At 46.4% G+C, this 24302-nt stretch overlaps 1 protein-coding gene across 1 annotated transcript; it reads left to right on the plus strand.

Moving 5' to 3' along the window:
* Nucleotides 1-12006: 12006 nt before the first annotated feature.
* On the plus strand, nucleotides 12007-12351 carry LOC122043839. The gene has a single exon (XM_042604412.1). The coding sequence runs from the start codon at nucleotides 12007-12009 to the stop codon at nucleotides 12349-12351; it is 345 nt and encodes a 114-aa protein (XP_042460346.1).
* The last annotated feature ends 11951 nt before the right edge of the window (nucleotides 12352-24302 follow it).

Consider the following 24302-nt stretch of genomic DNA (forward strand, 5'->3'; position numbering starts at 1 on the left):
TACTCTGCTGTGAAAACAGAGTTATCATCGGAACCTCCCATCAAGCACTCAACAACAAATCTCTAACCTCCAGCTATTACCAGGGAATGATCACAGCTCCAAGAAACCTCCCTTAAAGCTCTCACTCATCTGATAACCTCACCAGCCATAGAACAAAGCTCAGGATCTGTGAATTGAAAATCAAATCGAACGGCCACTTCGACAAATGTTTTTCTGCGGAATGGAGATCGGAAAAGGATCTGTGACTCAAAGAAACCTCCCTCTGAGCTCAATTGGATACGGAAATCACTAATCGGAAACTTCCCCGATCAGGATTGCGGCGGTGGAACAAAACCCGAATCGTGGCTGAAGAAACCTACCTTCTGCCATTCTCTGATCACTGGATGATGAATGCCGGCAGCTGGATCACCGTCGGAGAAGAATCTAAGCTCATCGAATCTGGAAAGATGGAACGGGGACTTCGGCGTCGCGGCGGAGAAGAACGTGAACAGTGAAGAAATCGCGAGGAAGCCGAGCCCAAGTGTACACTGTAGCTTCTTAACGTTTTAAACAACTTCAGTTCTGATCGGACGGCTGAGGATTCTCGGTGCTTGATCAACGGTGGAAAACATCTCAGATCTGGATCAAAAGGTACTGATCTTCATCTATGATCCAAATCTACTCCTCATTAGGTTGGATGAATCAGATACTTGACGGATGGCTCAGATCTGCTTGATCTTCAATGGACGGCTACGACTGTTCTAGAGCTTGATCGCCTCGTTAAAACTTTGATCCGAGCACAACTTTGGTTCAGATTCATCCCAATCAAGAACCTTTGATGCCTACAAAATAACAAACAAATATTAGCATCAAATAAAGCCGTAATAATATAATTTGCAATTAAGTCCAAAATTGATACAATGTATAAAAATGTGATGTAAATATGGATTATATATATGAAAACTACATCAAACCATGATTGTATGAATAAGAATAGTGTAGTAAAATCATAGTTATCATGTCACCCTATCACTTGACCTCTTTTTGGCCTTGGAGGGACTCAATTTGTCATTTTTAGACCTTTGACCATCCAAACACATATCAAATCCTCTAGGTCCAATAATGAACATATCTAGGACTTTTTCAAACTCCTCAAGCCTTGACTTTAAGACTTGGTTTTTCAATTCTAAGGTTCTAACCTTAAAATCACCATGTCCACCTTGGACATTCCTAGACTTATCCACTTTTCTAGGCATATGTCTCCTCTTCTTGGGATTAATGCCTTGATCATTTACTACCTTCTTCCCCTTAAACATGGTAGTTTGAGTTTTGTTAGGTCTAACCTTAGATTTTGATATCCTAGAGTTATTTGCCGTGTTAACTCTATTCTTATCATTATACCTAAATTCATAATCATGCATGGGTACATAATTTTCATTATTCCTAATAAACATAAAGAAATTTGAACTTGGATTAAACTTTAAATTAAGAATTAACTTCCCTTTAACCTTTGGAGCTCCCCCTTAACTTAAACTTCTCTTCTTCTCCATTTCTTCAAGTGTGCCAATTTTTTAAGCTCTCTTCTCCTTGGGCACTTTGTATGGTAGTGATCTATCTCACCACACATGAAGCACACTATGCGCTTCTTCTCCTTAATTTCATCCCTACAACCCATATTAGTTTTTAAAGTAACTTTACCGGGTTTAAAGTTTACCTTCTTTACCTTTTTGAGCGAAGGACATTACTCTTGTAGTGTCCCATCTCCCCACACTCAAAGTACTTGATGTGAGCTTTAGTGCTCTTCTCAATGGGTGTGGTTGAAGGTTGAGCTTCTAAGATCTCCTTTTCCTTAGATTACTCTTTTTCTTCTTCCGTCGAAGATGTGAACGATTCCACATCCTCCTCCCTTGAAGATGTGGATGACACTTCCTCATCTTCCTCCTCCTCCTTGAATGTTGAACACGTGTCAACATCCGATTGATCCTTCTCCTCTTAGATCAATGAGTCATTCTCCTTGAGCTCCTCCACACCTTGGAGTTTTGTAGGATCTTCATGGAATCCAATAATCTTTTTCCAAAGATTACTTGTGTTCTTGTAACTACCTACACTTAACAAAACGTTAGGAGGCAATAAATTCAATAGAATTTTCATTGCCTCCTTATCCGCTTCCGATTACCTCCTTTGCTCCTTGATCCAATACTGAGGCCAGAGGCATTTCCCTTTTTTGTCCGTTGGAACTTCAAAAGGATCTTCTAATGTGCTCCAATGGTCTCAATCCATTTGGAACCATATCTCCAAGCACAACCTCCAATATCCGAAGTCTTCCTTCTCATATAGAGGTGGGATTTGGATATCCCATCCTAATGGTCCTTTTGACTTCATCTTCCTCTAGTGCTTTGCTCCCTCTGTGATTAGTCCAATGAAGAGCGACCAAGTTCTGATACCAGTTGTTGGGACCTTGATGCATGCCCGACTAGAGGGGGGTGAATAGCCGATTACCCAAATCGTTGCTTCCTACACTCGTTAGTATGCAACGAAAATACAAAACGAAATACTAACAAGGAAGCTAAACCCTAAACAATACAAAGACAAGAAACACAAACCCAATGATATGTTTATATAACGTGGTTCGTAGATTAGGGCTCATACTCCATGGTTGTTCGTAAGGTAGACGATCTCAATCCATCCGTAGATGACTCCCTGGAAAACTCTGGCCAGCTTAAGTAGCTCCTTATGGGTGGAGAAACCTCGCCACAACATCACATAAGGACGCTTGATCACACAAGAGCTTGGAAGACTCTAATAAGAGTTAACTGCCTATATTTTCGTCAACCTTAGCTAAACACCCTGAGCTTTCTTAAATAGAGCTCGGGAGGAAACATCTAGCTATTTTTTTTGTAATCAGATGACTCGTAAAATCACCAGTCGACTGATTCTCTGTGGAATTCGACCATTACATGTCAACGACTCAATACCAATCTGTTGATGGAAGTATCAGTCGATTGCTATAGTAACTACTTCAGTAACTGTTACAGTAATTGCTACAGTGTTGTTTTACTATTTTCACAGCCGTTTGACATAAAATATTCTGTGCCCTAGCCCAGTCGACCGGTCCAATTGCCAATCAATTGGTAAAACACTAACCCTAGGGTTTTGACCCCCCGAGTACATTCACTCAACACTGTCCTTACCCGACCAACCTAGACCTAGTTTTTTAGCCTCCTCGATTAGCCTCACATCCCTCGGATGCCTCCCCATCCTTCACGTCTTGCCTTTTGGAGCTTCCTTCGACCTTGTCTTAGTTGTTGGGTCATCCTTTGCTAAGAGAGTCCTCACCTCCAAGACTTCAATCATTGTCAAGTCACACTTAGACTTACGTTGCCAAGACTACATACTTGGACTTACACTGCTAAGACTCCTTTTAGACTTTTCTCCTTTGCTAATATCACACTTGGACTTTTCATATTGTACCTGTATTCTGCACACTCACAATGCATATTGATGTGGCAATAAGGGAGAGCCCACCTGTCACGGGTCAGTTGACACAATGTCGGTCAAAGTCAAGGCGGTTAACGCCGGAGCTTACGGAGAGAGACTCGTGTTAGAGTGTATAATAAAAGTCTAGCTTTTTGTAAACATTTATTTTGGAATAAAGAATCACATTGGTCAAATGTCTACATTTATATGCTAAGTGTAGTTTTTCAATTAATTTATATTGTAGATAATATGGTGTGTGGTGTCACACACAGAAGATCATGTTATCAATTCCTTATAAATTATAAACAGTAGCTCACGACTAAGATGGAAAGGAACAAACCATTGGAATAGTTGTAGTATAATTTGGTATTAGTTTATCTTAACTATAAAATTACACTAGTACATTTTGAGTATATTGAGCAAGATCATTTAAGGTAAGTTCTTTTTATACTGACTGCATAAAAGAACAAAACCTTTGTTATTATGGAAGTGTGTGCTCTTAATCCTGATATAATAATAAGCACATATATCTAGTATTTATTTCTTTGACTTATCAAAGGATGCGATTTAGTTCGATAAATCAATAGGCCCGATAAGTTGGGAAATGATATTATTTATAGTGTGTGTTGTTAATTATAGAAGAAAACCGTGTCCTAGTAATCTAGGTTAATGACGTCCCCAAGAGGAGCTCATAGGGATTGTCATGTAAACCCTGCAGGTGGACTTAGTCCGACATGACGATAAGGTTGAGTGGTACTACTCTTGGAGCTAGATATTAATTAAGTGAGTTGTCAGTAACTCATTTAATTAGTGGACATTCTATATCTTAAACACAGAGAGACTAACACACTCATGATAAGAAGGAGCCCAAAATGTAATTTGAGATTGGTGCGGTAATTCAATAATAATTATTTAGTGGTATGAATTATTATTGATGAAATTAAGTTGGGTGTTCAGGGCGAACACGGGAAGCTTAATTTCATCGGGAGACCAAAACCAATTCCTCCTCTCGGCCCCTATTGTAGCATCTTATTTATAAAATATTATACCCACCTATACCCACCTTCTTACCCACCTTAAGGTGGCCAGCCAAGCCTAGCTTGGAGCCCAAGCTAGGGCCGACCAAACCAACGTGAGTTGGTTTGCTTAGGTGGTCGGCCCTAGTTTGAACCCAAGCTAAGGTGGTGGCCAGCCACAATAAAAAATAAAAGGATTTTATTTTTAAAATCTTTTCTTATGTGGAAGCATGTTTTAAAAGAGAGTTTAAAATTTAAATATTTCCTTTTATAGTTTTCTACAAAGGATTAAGAGAAATGTTTGATATCTTTCCTTATTTGTAGTTAAAAGGAAGATTTTAATTTTTTAATAAAACTTTCCTTTTTTAACTATGTTCATGATTTAAAAGAGAGTTTTAAAAATTATAAATCTTTCCTTTTATAGCTTTTTACAAAAGATTAAGAGAAAGATTTGATATCTTTCCTTATTTGTAGATTGAAAGAAAGATTTTAATTTTGGATAAAACTTTCCTTTTTGTAATCATCCACATGTTTTAATAGAGAGATTTTAATTTATAAAAGTTTCCTTTTACAACCAACTATGAAGGAAATTTTTAATTAGAAATTTTATTTTAAAAATTTTCGGAAACAAATTAGAAAGTTTTAATTTTGTATTTAAAACTTTCCTTGTTTGGAGCTCAAGGTGGTGGTCGGCCATTGAAGTTTAAAAAGGAAATTGTTGTTTCAATTTTCCTTTTGTTGGCAAGGAGAATAAGGAAGTTTTTATTAAAACTTTCCTTATATGCGAAGACCAAGGAATATAAAAGAGAGGGTAGAGGTGTCTCACCTCATAACCTAACATCTATTATTCCCTCTCTTCTCTTCCTTGGTGTGGCCGACCCCTAGTCTTCCTTTTCTCTTATTCTTTAGTGGCCGGTGGCACCCTCTCTTGGAGCTCTTGTGGTGGCCGGATTTTGCTTGGAGGAGAAGGAGAGAAAAGAGGCTTTGTTCTAGCATCCCTTGGAGCTTAAAGGTTGGTGGCCGAAACTTGCAAGGAGGAAGGTGGTGGTGGTTCTCGTCTTGGTAGATCGTTGTCCACACGACGTCCAAGATAAGAAGAGGAATACGATAGAAGATCAAGAAGTTGTTGCTTATAAAGAAAGGTATAACTAGTAATTTTATTCCGCATCATACTAGTTTTCTTTGTATAGATTTTGAAATACCAAACACAAGAGGCATATGATTCTAGGTTTTGAATTTGTGATTCGAGTTTGTGTTTTTTTGTTTTTTCGAACTTGTGATTCGATTATTCCTTTTGGTTAAACCTAGGGTTACTATAAGAAAATTAAATATTAAATTTTGTTGAAAGGCTTTGTCTAGGAAGTCGTGAATGCTCCCATACCCAAGAAGGCCTAGTGCCTCGCCATGTTTAACCTGGAAGTCAATCTCTGAAATTAATATTTAATTGAATTTGTAACATGGGTGGATTTGGATCAATAATGTTAAGTATCATTTGCGATCCAAGTCTAAACCTCTAAGAATAGATAAGTTAAATTTGGAATCAATAATGTTAAATTCCGCTTGCGATTCATAATTTAATTTCTAAAGAACACAATAGGTTGTTAGGAATAGTTCAGGACTTGTACAAAATTTTTGTACAGGGGAACCGGTACGATATTCCGAGTATTAACCAACAACTCGGTCAAAGGTGGTTGTCTGGTTAACCCGGTCGGCAAAGGAGTGGCCAAGCGGATCACCCTGCTAGTTAGACGAATGGACATCATGGGGCCAGTCGGACGAATGGACAAACCCGTAGCCGATTATTTCGATCGGCAGGAAAATAGACCGCTCGGACTGCCCGTCCAGCGCAAGGAATGACATTACACGGGAGGAGATGAGAAAACAAAAGAGAACAATCATTAATTATGAAGAAGCTAAGGCAAAGAAAAACACTCCATCTATCATTAATACATATAAGTCAAAACAAAGAAGCCTTTCTCTAGCAATTAATAGCATTAAATAAGGGCAAATGAACGATCACAAAGAAAGGTATAAAAGGGTATGTCAGGTATGAGGAAAGGCAAGATTTATCTATTTCTGGATTACTCATTCTCTCTTCCTAATTCTAACTTGAGCGTCGGAGGGCCAACGCCAGGGACCCCTTCCCTAATTTGGTTTTGTTTTGCAGGATTGAGGTCTTCATCCCGTCAGTAGTCACCCCATCCCCGGCTTTCCAGCTTCCCTCATTCAGACATGATCATTTTCGTGTTGTTTGTGGGAACATAGCCTGCATCCGAATAAGAAGATAGAAGATGCTGGATGACTCATAACAGTAACGCTGACGCAAGAGAATCTCAATGCACTAATACAAGCTCAAGTAACAAAGATATTAGAGCAACAGTAACAAGCGTTGGCCAATCGGCCCACGCATGAGCCTGTTGCCTCTGAAGTAGGACAACAGGCTGAAAGAGGAGATCGAGCATATCAACTTTCTGCTCGGGAGCCAAATAGGAGATCGATCAGCTTCTATGGGGATGCCCGTAATACATTAGTCCTTTTCAATCAAGCGCTATCGTGGGCTCCTCTAGAAGAAAGGGGCCGAGTGGATAGAGACCGGGGATCTTCATCAGATGAGGCGCCCGCACGAGATGCATGAAAGGGAAAAGCATCAAGAGAGGACAACTCGCCCAAGTGGGTCAATCAACAATTTTCGGAGGAGATCCTAAATGACCCTTTGCCAAAGCATTACACCCCGCTGACGATCGGGGAGTACAATGGAGCAACCAATCCCGACGACCATTTGGCCAAGTTTGACAACGCGACCACCCTTCACCAGTACACGGACGGGGTGAAATGCCGAGTCTTTCTTACCATTATATTTGGATCAGTGCAATGATGGTTCAAACGGTTGTCGAACAGCTCGATCCACAGCTTCAAGGACTTCCGAGCGACGTTCCTACATCACTTTTCTAGTAGTCGCTGCCACCAGAAGATGAGCATGGATATGTTATAGTTGGAGCAAGGACCCCGAGAGGCCCTGAGGGCATATTCCAATGCTTCAATCAGGTGGCAATAGACATTTCAACGGTCTCCTCAGATGTGTTAGTGAACGTCTTCACCCAAGGGCTCACCGAGAGAGAGTTCTTCTGATCGCTCATTCGACGACTGTCGAAGGACTTTGATCATCTCAAAAAGAAGGCTAATGAATACATTAATGTGGAAGAAACACAGGCGAAAAAAAGAAGGAGACGACTGCCGAGCCCGCTGGAGCATTCGAACGGCGTCAACTGAGCAGTCATCAACCACCTAAAGAGCCTCGGTCAGGAGCCCCTCTACACCAGGAGACTAGGTCACATGCCGTATAGCAGGTGGCGACCGCTCATCCAAAAGGCAAGAGGTGGGCACCGATGTTTTGCACCTTCCACCAGTTGACGACGCACAATACCAGAGACTGCTACGAGTTAGCAGCTAGTAGGTCTGTTTAGCATGGATATCGCCACCAATCGCCACTTCTAGACTGGTGTCACCAAAGCTGATCTGCAGAACGAAGGAGGGAGGAAAGGGCGACCGAGCCACGCCACCACCAATTACAAAGGGACCGAATCCCTGCCCGAGTCTCTTCCGAACGAACTAGACCATCCGCAAGGGAAGAAGAGAACTGGAGTAATGCCGCTTGGGGGGGGGGGGGAGATAGGAATGATCACCGGTAGGCCGACCAATGGAGATTCAAACTGAGCAAGGAAGCTGCATGCGCAGCGGCTTGAGATCCACGTTGTTGGCTGCAGCAAGGAGAAAGCTGAGGGACCTGAGATTAGCTTTTGTCCTAAGGATTTGGACGGAGTGGAGGTCCCCCACGATGATGCATTAATCATCCAAGCGGTTATTGCCAATTACACAATCCATCAAACTTTTATTGATACAGGGAGCTCAATAAATATCATATATAGGAAGGCATTCAATCAATTACAAATTGACCAAAGTGAATTGCTGCCAATGATGACTCTATAGGATCGAAAAGAATTTAGATATCTCCACAATGGTATGATATTGTCCACTTTCGGACTAGACCCTCATGGCTTTACTCTTAGGCTCTCCCTAAAAGGCCTCATACCAATGGAGATATCTTTTTCTTTATAAACCCATGATCTTTCCCATGTATTTTCAATGTGGGATTATGTTTGCAACCTTGCAACACCAACAATCCCCTCCTCAAACAAAGAACCACAGACTTCCCATGTCTGATCCTCGGCCCACCAGGTCTTCCTGCCCCTCGGTCCACCCGACCTACTAGGACTTCCTTGCCTAGCTTCAACTAGGACTTCCTGCCTGGTGTTTAGTCCTCTTGATCTGAACATAGGAGCCCCCGATTTCTTTGTTCGATGTCAATATTGTACTCACATGGCTCAATCAGACCATAGCTCTTGTGCACAGTCAGCGGTTAAACCTTCTGGCAGTCCGAGCTCTGATACCAATTGTAGGATCGAAAAGAATTTAGATATCTCTACAATGGTATGATATTATTCACTTTGGGACTAGACCCTCATGGCTTTACTCTTGGGCTCTCCCCAAAAGGTCTCATACCAATGGAGATATCTTTCTCTTTATAAACCCATGATCTTTCCCATGTGTTTTCAATGTGAGACTATGTTTGCAACCTTGCAACACCAACAAACTCCACTCTATGGCTTCATGGGTAATGAAGTGCTGTCGATCGGCCATATCATGTTGGCCATCTCACTTGGAGAAGAACTCCTGAAGCAGACAAGAACCACAAATTTCATAGTGGTAGATGCGCCCTCGGCTTACAACGTCATTTTGAGTCGACCAACACTCAATGAGTTACGAGCGGTGGCATCCACCTACTACCAGAAGATCAAATTCCCGGTGGATGGTAAGGTAGGAGAAGTCAAAGGAGATCAGCTAGCCTCTCGGCGATGCTACGTCAAGATGGTCAAATCTGAAGTAAGAGTCGCTCGGAAAAATCCGCGTTTGGAGGTAAACGCTATCATTGAAAAACCCTCCACGCTGGTTTACAAAGAAAAAGAAGAAGTTCATATCCACCCAAACTGCCCAGAAGTAATTACCTTCATCGCTGCTAATCTAGAGGGCGAGAAAAAGGTGGAACTGGTAGCCTGCCTTAGACAAAATCATGATGTGTTCGCTTGGACAACACATGAGCTTTCTGGCATTTCGCCAAGTGTGGCTCAGCATGAGCTACACGTCTGACTGGATGCTCGACCAGTAAAACAAAAGCAAAGAGACTTCAGCACGGAATAAAACTTGGTCATCCGAGCAGAGATAGAGAAATTGCTAGAGGCAGGCCACATACGAGAGGTACAATTTCTGAGCTGGCTTGCTAACATCGTACTGGTCCCTAAGCTAGGCAACAAATGGAGAGTCTACATAGACTTTCGTGACTTGAATAGAGCATGCCCGAAGGATTTCTATCCATTGCTCTAGATAGACCAGATAGTGGATTCTACGGCAGGCTGCGAACTGATCTGCATGCTCAACACATATCAAGGTTATCACCAAGTACCACTCGTCCAAGAAGATCAAGAAAAGGTCAGCTTTATCACGACCGATGGAACATTCTGCTACAACATCATGTCGTTCGAACTAAAGAACACCAACGCCACCTACCAGAGGCTCATGAATAAGGTGTTTCGACAGTAGATCGACCACAACATAGAGGTATATGCCGACGACATATTAATAAAATCACCAAGAGCTATTGATCTTTGCACAGACATCAAGGAGACCTGCCAAACTCTGAGGGCTTATAGAATAAAGATGAACCCGAACAAGTGTATGTTCGGCGCCAAGAGTGGCAGATTCCTGGGATACATTGTCACCGAGCGGGGGATTGAGGCAAATCCGATCAAGGTCAAGGCTCTGCAAGATATGCCACCGCCACACAACTTGAAGGAAGCTCAACGGTTGACCAGACATGTTACCTCTTTGTCCAGATTCATATCCAAATCATCTGACCGGAGCCTATCATTCTTCAAGGTGCTGCGTCGGGCGACAAAATTCCAGTGGGATGCGGAGTGCGACTAGCCGTTTGAAGAGCTCAAAGATTATCTCAACTCCTTACTTATATTAGCTAAACCGAGCGCAGGAGAGCTGCTTTGGATCTATCTGTCATCCATCGAGAATGCGATCGGCTCGACATTAGTTAAGAAAAATGGGCAAGTGAAATAGCCCATATATTTTTAAGTCATATATTGAAAGACGCTGAATCCCGCTACACTGGTTTGGAAAAGTTAGCTTACGCTTTGGTACTAGTCGCTCAGAGACTCCGCCCGTACTTCCTCTCCCATCCAATCGTCGTGATCACCAACACTACCTTGGGAAGAGCCCTCCTCAATCTAGAAGCATCCGGTTGGCTGATCAAGTGGACAACTGAACTAAGTGAGTTTGATATCCAATACCAGCCCTGAACATGATAAAAGCTTAGGCCTTGGCTAATTTCATCATAGAAATCTAAAACGACAAGCTAGAAGCAACTGGAGAATATATGTTGATGGCTCTTCCACTCGACAAGGCAGCGAGATCGGCATCCCACTCATTTCCCCAAGGGAAGACCGAATGCAACTTTTCATTCGACTGGATTATCACGCTACCAACAATGAGGCTGAGTATGAAGCCTTGATAGCTAGCTTGCAAGCAGCGTGGCATGTTAAAGCCACAAAGGTCCTCATTCACTCGGACTCTCAGTTGGCCGCCCAACAGCTGACGGGGGTATTCAAGATTAGCAGTCCCTGACTCAAGTTATATACAGAAGCCTTCGAGAAGCTAAAGACAAATTTTCAAAAAGTTATTGTACATAAGATCTCTCGATCGGATAATCAAGCAGTAGATGAACTAGCTAAGTTAGCTAGTTCATTATCACTGGTCATGATCAACTAGCCGATCGAACAGGTTTTTTTGGTGGCGCATATTGACTGGATAGAGGGAGTTACCTTTCTAAGCGACTAGAGAACACCGTTAATTGAATTTCTCCGATCGAGTAGTACGCCAACCTACTAGGAGGAAACACGTCTATTAAAGAAGAGGGTTGGACGGTTCACCTTGGTCGGAGATCAACTGTACAAAGGATTCTTCTCTAGGCCCTTGCTTAAGTGTGTTGGACCAGAGGACGTAGCGTATATCTTGCAAGAAGTGCACCAAGATTCCTGCAGAAGCCATCCAGGTAGTCGTTTGCTAACTCAAAAGATTCTCCTGACCGGATACTTCTAACCAACTCTCCAAGAGGATGTCGTTCGGACGATAGCCACATACCTGTCATGTCAAAAGTATCACAATTTTTCGCACCGATCGACTGAAGAGATGAAGTCATCCACTGTATCTTGCCCGTTCGACCAATGGGGCATGGATATCATGTGACCATTTCCCATGGCGAAGGTTCCTGCTCATTACTATGGACTACTTTTCAAAATGGGTGGAGGTTGAGCTCCTGGTAAAGATAAGTGAACAGATGGTCATCAAGTTCAAATGACAAAACATCCTCTGTCGGTTCTGCATCCCTCGCCAGCTCATCTCGGATAACGGGATGCAGTTTGCGGGTCAGAAGCTTAGGGAGTGGTGGAAGGCTATGGCATCCAGCAGGCAGAGGTCAACAAACTGGGAGATCCTCAGAGGCTTACAAACTCGACTCGACCACGCAGGAGGTAGTTGGGTTGACGAGCTCTCAAGTGTCTTGTGGGTACTTCGCATGACTCCAAATGAGGCAATTGACGTAACGCCATTCCAGCTGGTGTACGGAGGAGAAGCAATGGTTCTTATAGAGGTTGGAGTAGAATTCGACCGGGTGCGACTCTACGACGAGGGAAATGGAAAGGAAATGTTAATGGAGCTCGACTTAATGGATGAAGTGCGGGATAAAGTGGTCGTTTAGCTAATGGCTTACTGACAATAGATGAGGCAGAACTACAATATGAGGGTGATCCCGAGGTCCTTCCAAGTCGGTGATCTGATGTGGAAGAAAATCAAGCCGATCGGCGACGTCACCAAACTCGAGGCACCATGGGTGGGACCTTACAAGGTCGTACAGAAACTCCGCTTGGGGGCCTATTACTTGGAAGAAGAAAATGGGAGACGACTCGAGCGACCGTGGAGCGCGAATCATCTCTAATCCTAAAGACCCGGGTAAGAGGTGCGTGAGCAAATATAAATGTACTTGTGTGTATGCCTTTTGGATGCAGGAGCGACATGAATAAAAACCAAAGCTTTCCAGACTCTTGGGTCGACCAGGCCAAGTTAAAAGTCGAGCGACAATTATAAACCCTTGTCTCCATCAGCGGTCGAACAACGACCTTAAACCCTTGTCTCTATCAGTGGTCGAGTGACGATCTTAAACCCTTATCTCCATCAGCGATTGAGCGACGACCTTAAACCCTTATCTCCATCAGCGGTCGAGCGGCGACTTTAAACTCTTGTCTCCACAAGCGGTCGAGCGGCGACCTTAAACCCTTGCCTCCATCAACAGTCAAGCGACGACTATAAACCCTTGTCTCCATTAGTGGTCGAGCGACGACCTTAAACTCTTGTCTCAATCAACAGTCGAGCAGCTACTATAAACTCTTATCTCCATCAGTGGTCGAGCGATGACCTTAAACCATGATCTCCATTAGCAGTCGAGTGGTGACTATAAACCCTTGTCTCCATTAGCGATCGGGCGGCGACCTTAAACCCTGGTCTTCATCAGTAATCGAGCAGCAACTATAAACCCTTGTCTTCATCAGCACTCGAGCGGCGACCTTAAACCCTTGCCTCGATAAGCGATCGAGCGTCGATCTTAAACCATTGCCTCGATAAGCGATCGAGCGTCGATCTTACTTAGGCCCGATGAAGAATAGTATCGACTAAAAATGGCTGGCCGGGAACACGCGCTACTCAAAAGCTCCAGGTTTCCAAAATACGGTGATCGTTCAATAATCATGAGCAGATAAATCTGCTATGACTGCTTGTCATCGATTAGAGGCTCATAAAGACACACTTAAAAAGTATAAACAACTCACAATTTTGCTTGGGTCTGCGCGACAACACGTGAACGACTAAAATGCAAGTCAAATTGAAAGATGACGAATGACAATGAGGGGATGAACGAACAAGAAAAGATCACCGGACGAGCGATCATTCATTAACACTTTGCATAAAGATTACAAACATGAAGGGCAAATACAAAATCATTCTCTCGAGTAAGATTCACTCCAGATAATCCAAGGCATCGTCAGGCAACGACTCAGTTAGGTTGTCTCAACTAATAACCTTGCTTGTCAAAGCGGTGGGGAGGTAATCGCCTTCCTAGAGTTGGTCGAGCCTCCCGTCAATCGCAAGGTCGAACAGACGAAGAGCCCGATCAGTGACCTCATCATTAAAAGCATCCGAGCGGATGTAGGATCGCTTCATGAGCTCGAACCTACTTGGCTCGACCTCCTAATAAGTCTCTAAGGTCGTTCAGGAGGCTTTCAACTTTGCCTTCAGTGCCGCTAGCTCCTCATCTTTTACAGCGAGCTAGCTTTTTGCGGTAGTCTGCTCGGCCAATCGTCTGTCCCGCTCTACCTTTAGGGTAGCCTCAGCTTCCTTCAAGTTATAGGCCAACACCTGAAACTCCTTATTTTTGATCTCCAGATCTTTAATGACCCTGAGTTTCCTAGTGTTAGCCGAATGGATTTTAGATTCAAAGGTGTTGGCATGTTTATTAAGTTGAGCTAATTGGGTGGCCTGCTCAACATTTTTTCCCTTCTCCGCCTCCAGCTGCTCGACGCTCTTAGCCAGATCGGCTCTTAGTTGAGCCATATCAGTATTCATCTGCTCTAACTGCGCCTGAGAAGCAGATGATTGGTCATTTGACGCCCTCAGCTGCTTAACTTCTTGCTCTAAAAAAGTAAGTCTTTGACACATGGTCAGACTCCCTGCCCAATACTGTGAGGACCAGGAAAATATAAGAGTGGATCGGAGATAAATTAAGAATATACAAAAAAAACTTACCCCAGTGGACATCCGGGTATAGCTATCCGTGAGCACCCCTGGAGGCATGACCGCTGCATGGGCTTGGGCGTATGCTCATATCTGTGCGAACAACCCCTAAATGATTATCTGGTGCTTGGGGTCTCAAGGTTAAGCGTCGGCTGACTCACGCCATTCCTCAGTCGGAAGATGGATAATCACCGTTGATCCTGTCCGAAAGCTGAATCAACAGACGCTGGGCACGTGGCGCTCTCCTGTTGCTGACGTGGGTCTTCGAATGCTGGTGCGAACCTCCGGCGATCCTGCAAAGAAGTCGGGCCGGGAAGGGGTTCCCGGCGGCGACCCTCCGACGCTCAAGTCAGGCAAGCTAGCAGTGAAGAAGTGGCTCCCAAAGTTGTAGAACGCGTACCTCCGGCGAAGTATAAGGCTCCTTATATAGAGCGGTGAAAGGGCTCACGCACACCTACCGAGGCACATACGTGTCTTTAGCCCATACCCCGGTATGTGTTTGTCAGAAAGCTTACCTGACACCATACTGCTACAGTCCAGACACGTCTTCGATGGGACAGCAGAACACCTTGCCGCCAGATTTGGAGTATAGCCTAGTCATAGGACTTGACAGCTGTCATAAAATGTTCCTTGTCCTTCTCTCCCTACTCCATGTCGGGGCGTCCGGACGGCCGACACTCATCTCCCGTCCGACCGGCCGACACTTATCTCCCATCCGGCCAGCCGGCACTCATCTCCTGTCCGGCCGGCCGGCACTTACCTCATGTCCGGCCCTCCGTATGCATCGGTATGCTGGGGAGATCCTCGGTAAGGTGCTATGTGGGGACTGCTAGCAGCATGTTACCTTATGTCTACGGCTGAGCATGACTTCCGCTCGGCCCTTCGTTACTGTTCAATTGAGCGCCGGAACCCCGACCCCTGTCGGGGCGCCTTTTGCCATCGGTTATTCACCGATCGACCGGCCGGGAGGTCGGCCCATCCTTCTCCGGTCGGCCGACCGGTCCGCCCTTCTCCGGTCGGCTACCTGGATCTTTGACTTCCATGTGGCGTTAACCCCTCAAAATGGGGGTCCCCTGTTCTAACCGCCGGATCACTTGCCTCCCCCTCAAGTCTAGTCGAAGGTGGCGAAGTCCGACTGACTGGACTACCGATCAGACTAAGTGACGACCACTGCATTAGTCCGCTCGGCCAAGCTTAGGGATGCACATCCGTTCGGCGGTGTCTTGCCCGTGCCTTGTACTCCCTTGGAATCCATGCAGAATCCTCTCCCCTACTGCCAATCACGTGCGCTGCGCGCGGTAAGGGGCGCTCATTAAATGTGACCCGTGTCCTGCTAACACGTGGCGATCTTGCTTCTGTCAGCGTATGGTGGTGGCGTTACGTCCGATGGGACAGCCGCCGTTTGAAATGAACGGCTGGATGATGGCCTCGTTCTTTACGACCTGAATCGGACGGTGGAGGCTGCTCGAAGCCGACATTATAAAGCTCGGGACCTCTCTCCTCCGCTGCATTTCTTCTTTATCGCTCCCCGACACCCCGCTGCTCTTTCTTCTCCGGCGACCTCGCTTCTCCACTCTCCGACGACCCCGAGGCCCCTTGCAACCATCCTTTTGCTCGTAAGCCTTTCTTCTCCTCGCTTTCTCCTCCCTTTTCTTTCTGTCGGTTGCCTCTTTCATTCTGCCACCTTCATTCTTTGTTTTATTTCCCATTCCTTTTCGTCCCACATTTCTTTTTTACTTTCAACCATGACCAGTACTTCCTAATCGACCACCGGCGCTCCTGGTCTCTGGTACATGACCATGGAGAGTCAGTTTGACGAGGAGGGCGCATTGCGCCTCGCTCGGACCTATGAAATCCCTGCCGACCACCACATAGTATTAGCCACTCCCGCCGACCGGCCTCATGAACCGCCGCCCAGCACTGTTCTTTTCTTCCGATACCAATTTTTGGCTGGGCTATGCTTTCCGCCCCATAAGTTTTTCTTGCAAGTTTGCAATTACTTTCGCATCCCGCTCGGCCAGCTAGTTCCGAATTCAATCAGGCTGCTGAGCGGGGTGGTAGTTCTGTTTAAGCTGAACAACATCCCTTTGGACCCCAAAGTGTTCCACTACTTCTACTACCCTAAGCAAGCCGAGTGGGGTACTTTTGTTTTCCAATCTAGAATAGGTTTCGTCCTTTTTGATAATATGCCGAGCTCCAACAAACATTGGAAAGAGCATTTTTTCTACATGCGCTTCCCCGAGCCACCGGCCTTCCGAATCAAATGGCAGACGGCGATGCCAGCGCAACCGGAGCTCGGCAAGTTCAGGGGCGATCCCGCCTACCTTCATGCGGCCGATCGGCTGGTCGGCCAGCAATATCATATCGACAAGCTGCTCCTTCCGGGAGTACTGTATATATTCGGCTTGTCCTCTATCCCAGCCGATCTGCCTTACAGCATGAGTAAGTTCTCTTATCTTCCCGTTTCTTTTGTTCTAACTGATTTATTCTTTGTTTCTGCAGCCGAAGTTATGTGGCGCGCAAAGGCTACCGAGCGGCTGAAACTGCGAGCCGCTGAGATCGAGGCGGCCAAGAATAGGGAGATCGCCGAGCGGAGCTTAGACTCAGCTGGTCCGGCCAGCGGCGAGGATGAGGGGACTCCGAGTGTCCCCGAAGCCTTAGACGCTTCTGCCTCTCTCGGTGAGGCTGCAGGCGATGTAGAGCCTTCTACTCAGGTCGAGGTAGAGGGTCGTTCGGTTGACGAAGCTCCCCTGGCAACTCGGAAGCGAAGACGGCCAGAACCAGCCTCTCAACCAACTCCATCTGATGAACCACAGTCCGAGCGGGGCGATGAAGCTCCAGTGCTGTCCGGGACGGTCTCTATAGAGAATACCCCCACGCCGCGCGGCTCTCCAAGGGCTACCTCTGAGGTGCCGCCCGCCAGTCCTCCGCGAACCATGCGTCGCCTTAGGCGATTGGGCGACCTTCCTTCCACAAGTGGTGAGTCGTCCGGTAAAGCAGCTGCGCCACAGGGTGATCCGAGCGGCCCGAGATTGATAAAAACTATCCTACGCCTTCCGTCGGAGGAATATATGGTGGCTGCTGATCAGCCAGTGATCCCCGAGCAGCAGATCACCCTCACGGGTCCTCTTGCCAAAGCTTGGGAGGATGCTCGGCTCTGAATTACAATGATGACTCCCGGTCAGCTAGGCGACAGCAATCTTCAACAGGCGATCGGGGTATGTTCTTTGCCTTGTTAGTTATTTGGATTCAGTTTCTAACTTGCTCCTGTCCGTTTGCAGAATTGGGTGGAGCAGATTGCTATCAGCAATCACCTAGCCGAACTGGAGGATGAGCTAAAAAAGCTTAGAGCCGCGGGAGAAAGCAGACAGTCAACGACCGCTCTGGAGAAGGCCAAAAAACTGCTGGAAGCCGAGCGGGGTAAGTCCTCCGATCTGTCGAGTGAGGTGACTCGACTCGAAGCTTTGGTCAAGCAGCGGGACAAGGAAATAAAGATCGCAACCACCCGAAAACTTAAAGCCATCGAAGACATGGATATGATGAAGGTAGAGAACCGGGGGCTAGAGCATAGAGTGAAGGAATTAAACGCCCTGCTCCAGACTGAACGGGAGGGCCGTTCGGCCGACCAAGCTAAAGCGGAAGGGGCTCGGAAAGATCTTCAAGCTGCCCTCGACGCTTCTAAAACTACTTTTAAAGAATATCAGGACGGGGAGCCTGGTCGGTCGGCGGAGGTGCGTAAAGCATTCGTCCGCTCGGATGAATTTGGCGAAAGGTTTAGCGACAAGCTATCCTTAACTTTTGAAGAGGCGATCAAAGTGGCAGTGGAATATCTGAAGACCAAAGGCCACATACCTGCCGAGCTGTCCGTCCCCCCCCCCCCCCCCGAAGATTTGGCGGCCATGATGGGCTCCATCCCCGACTCTCTCTTTAACTTTGATGATAGTGAATGAGGGGTTTATGTAATTTCTCTAAGTGTGCAATCTTTTGTATGTCTGCCGTTCGGGGCGAATATTATAAATTTTGTTTGTCCGCCGCTCGGCGTAAGTGGATTGTCTCCTTTTGTTATTTGTTTGTTCAACCAGCGTCCCATCTTTACTTTCGTCTCGGTCACAGTTTTCTCGCGTCCCAAGTACATTTGATAAATTAGCCGCTCGGCCCCACGCTTTCTTTATTCTTGCCTCATCGGCATGCCCGATCTGAGGTCGGCCTTTACAACCGAACAGGACTTTGCAGAAAGTTATCCGTCTGGAGGCCTTATAGACTCTGAGTTGTTCGCCTATTAACGTCGGATTTTATCGTCAGCGCCTGACGATATTCCGCTCGGCGGGTTTATAGATGCCGGCTCGTCTCTAGATATTTAACGTCGGAGCTCGACGGTCTTCCGCTCAGCAGGTTTATAGACGCCGGCTCGTCTCTCGATATTTAACGTAGGAGCTCGACGGTCTTCCGCTCGGCGGGTTTATAGACGCCGGCTCGTCTCTCGATATTTAACGTTGGAGCTCGACGGTCTTCCGCTCAGCGGGTTTATAGACGTCGGCTCGTCTCTCGATATTTAACGTCGGAGCTCGACGGTCTTCCGCTCGGGGGGTTTATAGACGTCGGCTCGTCTCTCGATATTTAACGTCGGAGCTCGACGGCCTTCCGCCCGGGTTTATAGACGCACTGCCTCGATATTTAACCTGAGCTCGACGGTCTTCCGCCGGGGATTTATAGACGCCGGCTCGCCTCTCGATATTTAACGCCGGAGCTCAAGGTCTTCCGCTCGGCGGGTTTATAGACGCCTGCTCGTCTCGATTTAACCTGAGCTCGACGGTCTTCCGCCGCGGGTTTATAGACGCCGCCTCTCGATATTTAACGCCGGGCTCGACGGTCTTCCGCCGGGGTTTATAGGCCGCTTGTCTCTCGATATTTAACGCCGAGCTCGACGGCTCCGCGGGTTTATAGACGCCGGCTCGCCTCTCGATATTTAACGCCGGAGCTCGACGGTCTTCCGCCGGGGTTTATGCGGCTCGCCTCTCGATATTTAACGCCGGAGCTCGACGGTCTTCCGCCGACGGGCTGGCTCGGCTCTCGATATTTAATGTCGGAGCTCGACGGTCTTCCGCCGGGGTTTATAGATGCCGGCTAGTCTCTCGATTAACGCCCGAGCTCGACGGTCTTTCGCCGGGTTTATAGACGCCGCCTCTCGATATTTAACGCCGAGCTCGACGGTCTTCCGCCGACGGGTTTATAGACGCCGTTCCCTCGATATTTAACGCCGGAGCTCGACGGTCTTCCGCCGCGGGTTTATAGACGCCGGCTCGCCTCGATATTTAACCTGAGCTCGACGGTCTTCCGCCGGGGGTTTAGACGCCGGCTCGTCTCTCGATATTTAACGTCGGAGCTCGACGGTCTTCCGCTCGGCGGGTTTATAGACGCCGGCTCGTCTCTTGATATTTAACGTCGGAGCTCGACGGTCTTCCGCTCGGGGGGTTTATAGACGCCGGCTCGTCTCTCGATATTTAACGTCGGAGCTCGACGGTCTTCCGCTCGGCAGGTTTATCCTGCAAAGAAGTCAGGCCGGGAAGGGGTTCCCGGCGGCAACCCTCCGACGCTCAAGTCAGGCAAGCTAGCAGTGAAGAAGTGGCTCCCAAAGTTGTAGAACGCGTACCTCCGGCGAAGTATAAGGCTCCTTATATAGAGCGGTGAAAGGGCTCACACACACCTACCGAGGCACATACGTGTCTTTAGCCCATATCTCGGTATGTGTTTGTCAGAAAGCTTACCTGACACCATACTGCTACAGTCCAGGCACGTCTTCGATGGGACAGCAAAACACCTTGCCGCCAGATTTGGAGTATGGCCTAGTCATAGGACTTGACAGCTGTCATAAAATGTTCCTTATCCTTCTCTCCCTACTCTATGCCGGGGCGTCCGGCCGGCCAGCACTCATCTCCCGTCCGGCCAGCCGACACTCATCTCCTGTCCAGCCGACCGGCACTTACCTCACGTCCGGCCCTCCGTATGCATCGGTATGCTGGGGAGATCCTCGGTAAGGTGCTATGTGGGGACTGCTAGCAGCATGTTACCTTATGTCTACGGCTGAGCATGACTTCCGCTTGGCCCTTCGTTACTGTTCAATCGAGCGCCGGAACCCCGACCCCTGTCGGGGCGCCTTTTGCCATCGGTTATTCACCGATCGACCGACCGGGAGGTCGGCCCATCCTTCTCCGGTCGGCCGACCGGTCCGCCCTTCTCCGGTCGGCTACCTGGACCTTTGACTTCCACGTGGCGTTGACCCCTCAAAATGGGGGTCCCCTGTTCTAACCGCCGGATCAACCGTTATGTGGCATCGGCCACTCAGGACTGATTAGTCCGAGGTCGCTATGTCGGACGGTCGAGACGTTGACGTCGGCCAGATGCCAGACTTTTGAATCTTCGATGGTGGCGACATGAAAGCAACTGGCGGTGTGTAAATAGTTCTTTGTGGCAGACCAGATTGGGATGGTGTATGATCAGATGATGTAAGGGGAATGATCGCCATGGTAGGAGCTGGTGTCGAGGTTTTAACCCGCTCAGTGGAAGGAAGGCGCGGACTAGTTCTGGTGGGGGTCCGCACCACGGAGGAAGCAGATCACGATGTAGTCTCCGCTCGACGCCTCTTGCGGCTTATCAGTGGTTCCCCAGAAGTGGCTGAGTCCAACGCCCCCTCAACTAGAATCATCGGCAGCCTTGCAGAGGGAGGATTCGAAGCACCAACTGCTCCACTACTGGGCATTCAGATGGCTATGCCTTCACTCACTAGGGCTGGCGCTCCCTCGGTTTCCCCAAGCGAGTCTTCTTGTGAGTCGATCGGCTGCAAACCTCTACTCTCTAACTTAGCTATGGCCGCAGCATTGATCTCTGTGTCTGCGACTTTTGCTTTGCCAGCTAGACGAGTAGGAAACATGATTTGGGCTGCAAAAGAAAAGGAGAAATCAGTTAGATTCAAAAGTTAGACCAAGAAGGAGCGTACCTAGGCTGGATGGAAGCCTTGTGTGGATTAGGCTCAAGTCGAACACATAGAGGACTCCCTCATGCAGCAATTTGTGGATATTGTACTTTTGCCCGGCCAATTATGAAGTTACGTGGAGGTAGTCCGATCAGCTCTTGTACATCTTAAGTTCTGGTGGGTTCGCCACTTCTAGCCGCCAACTGGTTGGGAAATTGGGACGATCATGGAATTTGACAAAAAAGTAGTATTCCTTCAAATGTTTATTGGAGGCCAACATCTTATCAAAAAGACTAAGCCCACTCGAAAAAACTAAGTCTACTTGGGCTTGGAATAAGAATGTCCTCGGCTCGGAAAATTTGGGATAATAAAAATAATGGAAGAGCCGAGTAGTAAGGGGAATACCGTGTAGGCGAAACAAAATGACGACCCTGCACAACAACCGAAAGGAGTTCGACACTAGTTGGTGGAGAGAAACATGGAAATATTTATAAACAGTAGAAAAGAAAGGGTGGATCAGTAACCGCAGACCGACGATAAATTGGTCCCTAAAAAATATTACGAAATCGGGCAGCGATTCATCCAGACGGTCAAAGGCAGAGGGAAGACTAATTTGATAGTTAGGCGGAATCTCATATGTAACCCTTAAACTCTCCGCATCGTCGACGTCGAACCTAGACTCAATGGAGGTGTATCAGAGTCCAGGGATGGCGACAGAAGGTTGAGATGAGCTTGCCATCGAGAGAATGAATGACCAAGATCGAAGATGAACGATAAACAAACACTAAACCAAGTTGATAGAATAACCTTACAAGGAAGATCACATAGAATTGATAAAAAAAAGCTTACAGGGAGACCACCGGAGTACAAGGAGACCACCGACGAAGAAGCGGAATGCTACAGCGACGAAGCTCAAAGACGAAGGCACGAAGTGGAGAAGATGACAGCACACGCGAGGCTTATAAACCTCACGATCGGTCGCTCTCAACTGTCTGATCCAAAGTTTCGAAAACCTAGAAGAAGATTTGACCGTGGAATTCAAAAAGGTGCTAGTCACGTCAACAAAGGATATCCGCCTGTCATGCCAAGTGTGCGGCGGCAGGAAAAAGGACACATGGCATGCGATTACCGGATAACATTTAATGAACTTAATTAAAAGGGATGGTCGTGTGCTTGGCCATAATTATCAAGGATTTGCATGAGCTTAGAGAAATATGGATGACGTCGGTGATGACCGCACTCGCTCGAAGAAGTGCATTTGGAGAATTCTTAAAGTATTGTCGCTCATCATCCCGCTTTGCATAGAGAATGAGTTACTGGACTGATCATCCATTTGTCATGGTTAGACAATGACCGAGCAACGTTGGTCGATGCACCGACCAAATACTAGGGACCGAACACTCCGATCGGACGTAGAAATCACCAAGGAAACCAGTTGTCCAGTCAGTCGGACTTGTAGCCTCCTTCGACTATACTTGAGGGGGAGACTTGTGTGATGCGGCGATAAGGGAGAGCCCACTTGTCACGGGTCAGTTGACACAGTGTCGGTCAAAGTCAAGGAGGTAAACACTGGAGCTTACGGAAAGTGCCTTGGCCAAAGGTGGTTGTTTGGTTATCCCGGTCGACAAAGGAGTGGCCGAGCGGATCACCCGGCTGGTCAGACGAATGGACATCATGGACTGGTCGAACGAATGGACAGGAAAATGGGCCAATTGTTTCAGTCGGCAGGAAAATGGGTCACTCGGACTGCCCACCCGACGTAAGGAATGACATTGCATAAGAGGAGACGAGAAAACAAAAGAGAACAATCATTAAATATGAAGAAGCCAAGGTAAAGAAAAACACTCCATCTATCATTAATACATAGAAGTAAAAAAAAAGAGGTCTTCCTCTAGCAATTAATATCATTAAATAAGGGCAAATGAACGATCACAAAGAAAGGTATAAAAGGGTATGTCAGGTATGAGGAAATGCAATATTTATTTATTTTTGGATTATTCGTTCTCTCTTCCTGATTCTAACTTGAGCGCCGGAGGGCTAACACCAGGGACCCCTTCCCTGGTTTGGTTTTGTTTTGCAGGATTGAGATCTTCATCCCGTCAGCAGTCCCCCCATTCCCGGCTTTCCAGCTTCCCTCATTCAGACAGGATCACATATCAAATACAATAATAAATCTAACTTAAACCCTTGCCAAAACATCAAAACTTAGGATGCTTAGATTGCTCCAACATTTTATATGACACCTCCTCCTGGTGTTTCATACCAACCTAGTGAAGTTTGGATGCTTTGTAAAGCACTTTATGGTCTCAAATAAGCACCTCATGCTTGGTTTTAGAAGTTCTCTACCATGATTACTTTGCTTGGTTTTTATCATAATAATCATGATTCAACATTGTTTGTTAAATGTACGAGTGTATGTTATATTCTTTTATTGTTAATGTTGATAACATAATTATTACTAGTGATGATTCTAATTGAATTACTTCCTTGAAGTCTGAGTTGGCTCGTTGTTTTGCTATGTAATACTTGGATATACTACGTTACTTTCTATGCATTGAGGTTGCCTATTACCCAAAAAATTATCTTTTATCTCAATCAAAGTATATATCTGATCTGTTTGAGCATGCACGTCTAATTAATAATAACTAGAGTCGTTGATACTCCTATTGAGATTAATGCTCAATATTCTTTATATAATGGCCCACTTTCGCCAAATCCTAGTTTGTACAAAACTATTATTGGGAATTTGGTTTATCTCACCATGATTCGTCCAGATATTACGCATGTTATTCGTGTGGTTAATCAATTTGTCACTACACCAATTATAGTTCATTGGACTGCTGTTCTTCGTATTCTCAAGTATCTTGGGGACACTCAATTTCAAAGCCTTTCATTTT

Source organism: Zingiber officinale, chromosome 2A, assembly GCF_018446385.1.
Source record: "Zingiber officinale cultivar Zhangliang chromosome 2A, Zo_v1.1, whole genome shotgun sequence".
Lineage (NCBI taxonomy): Eukaryota > Viridiplantae > Streptophyta > Magnoliopsida > Zingiberales > Zingiberaceae > Zingiber > Zingiber officinale.

Bases quoted from the DNA above. Each gene is read 5' to 3' on its own strand.
- LOC122043839 (XM_042604412.1), top strand. From the start codon at position 12,007: ATGCAGTTTGCGGGTCAGAAGCTTAGGGAGTGGTGGAAGGCTATGGCA.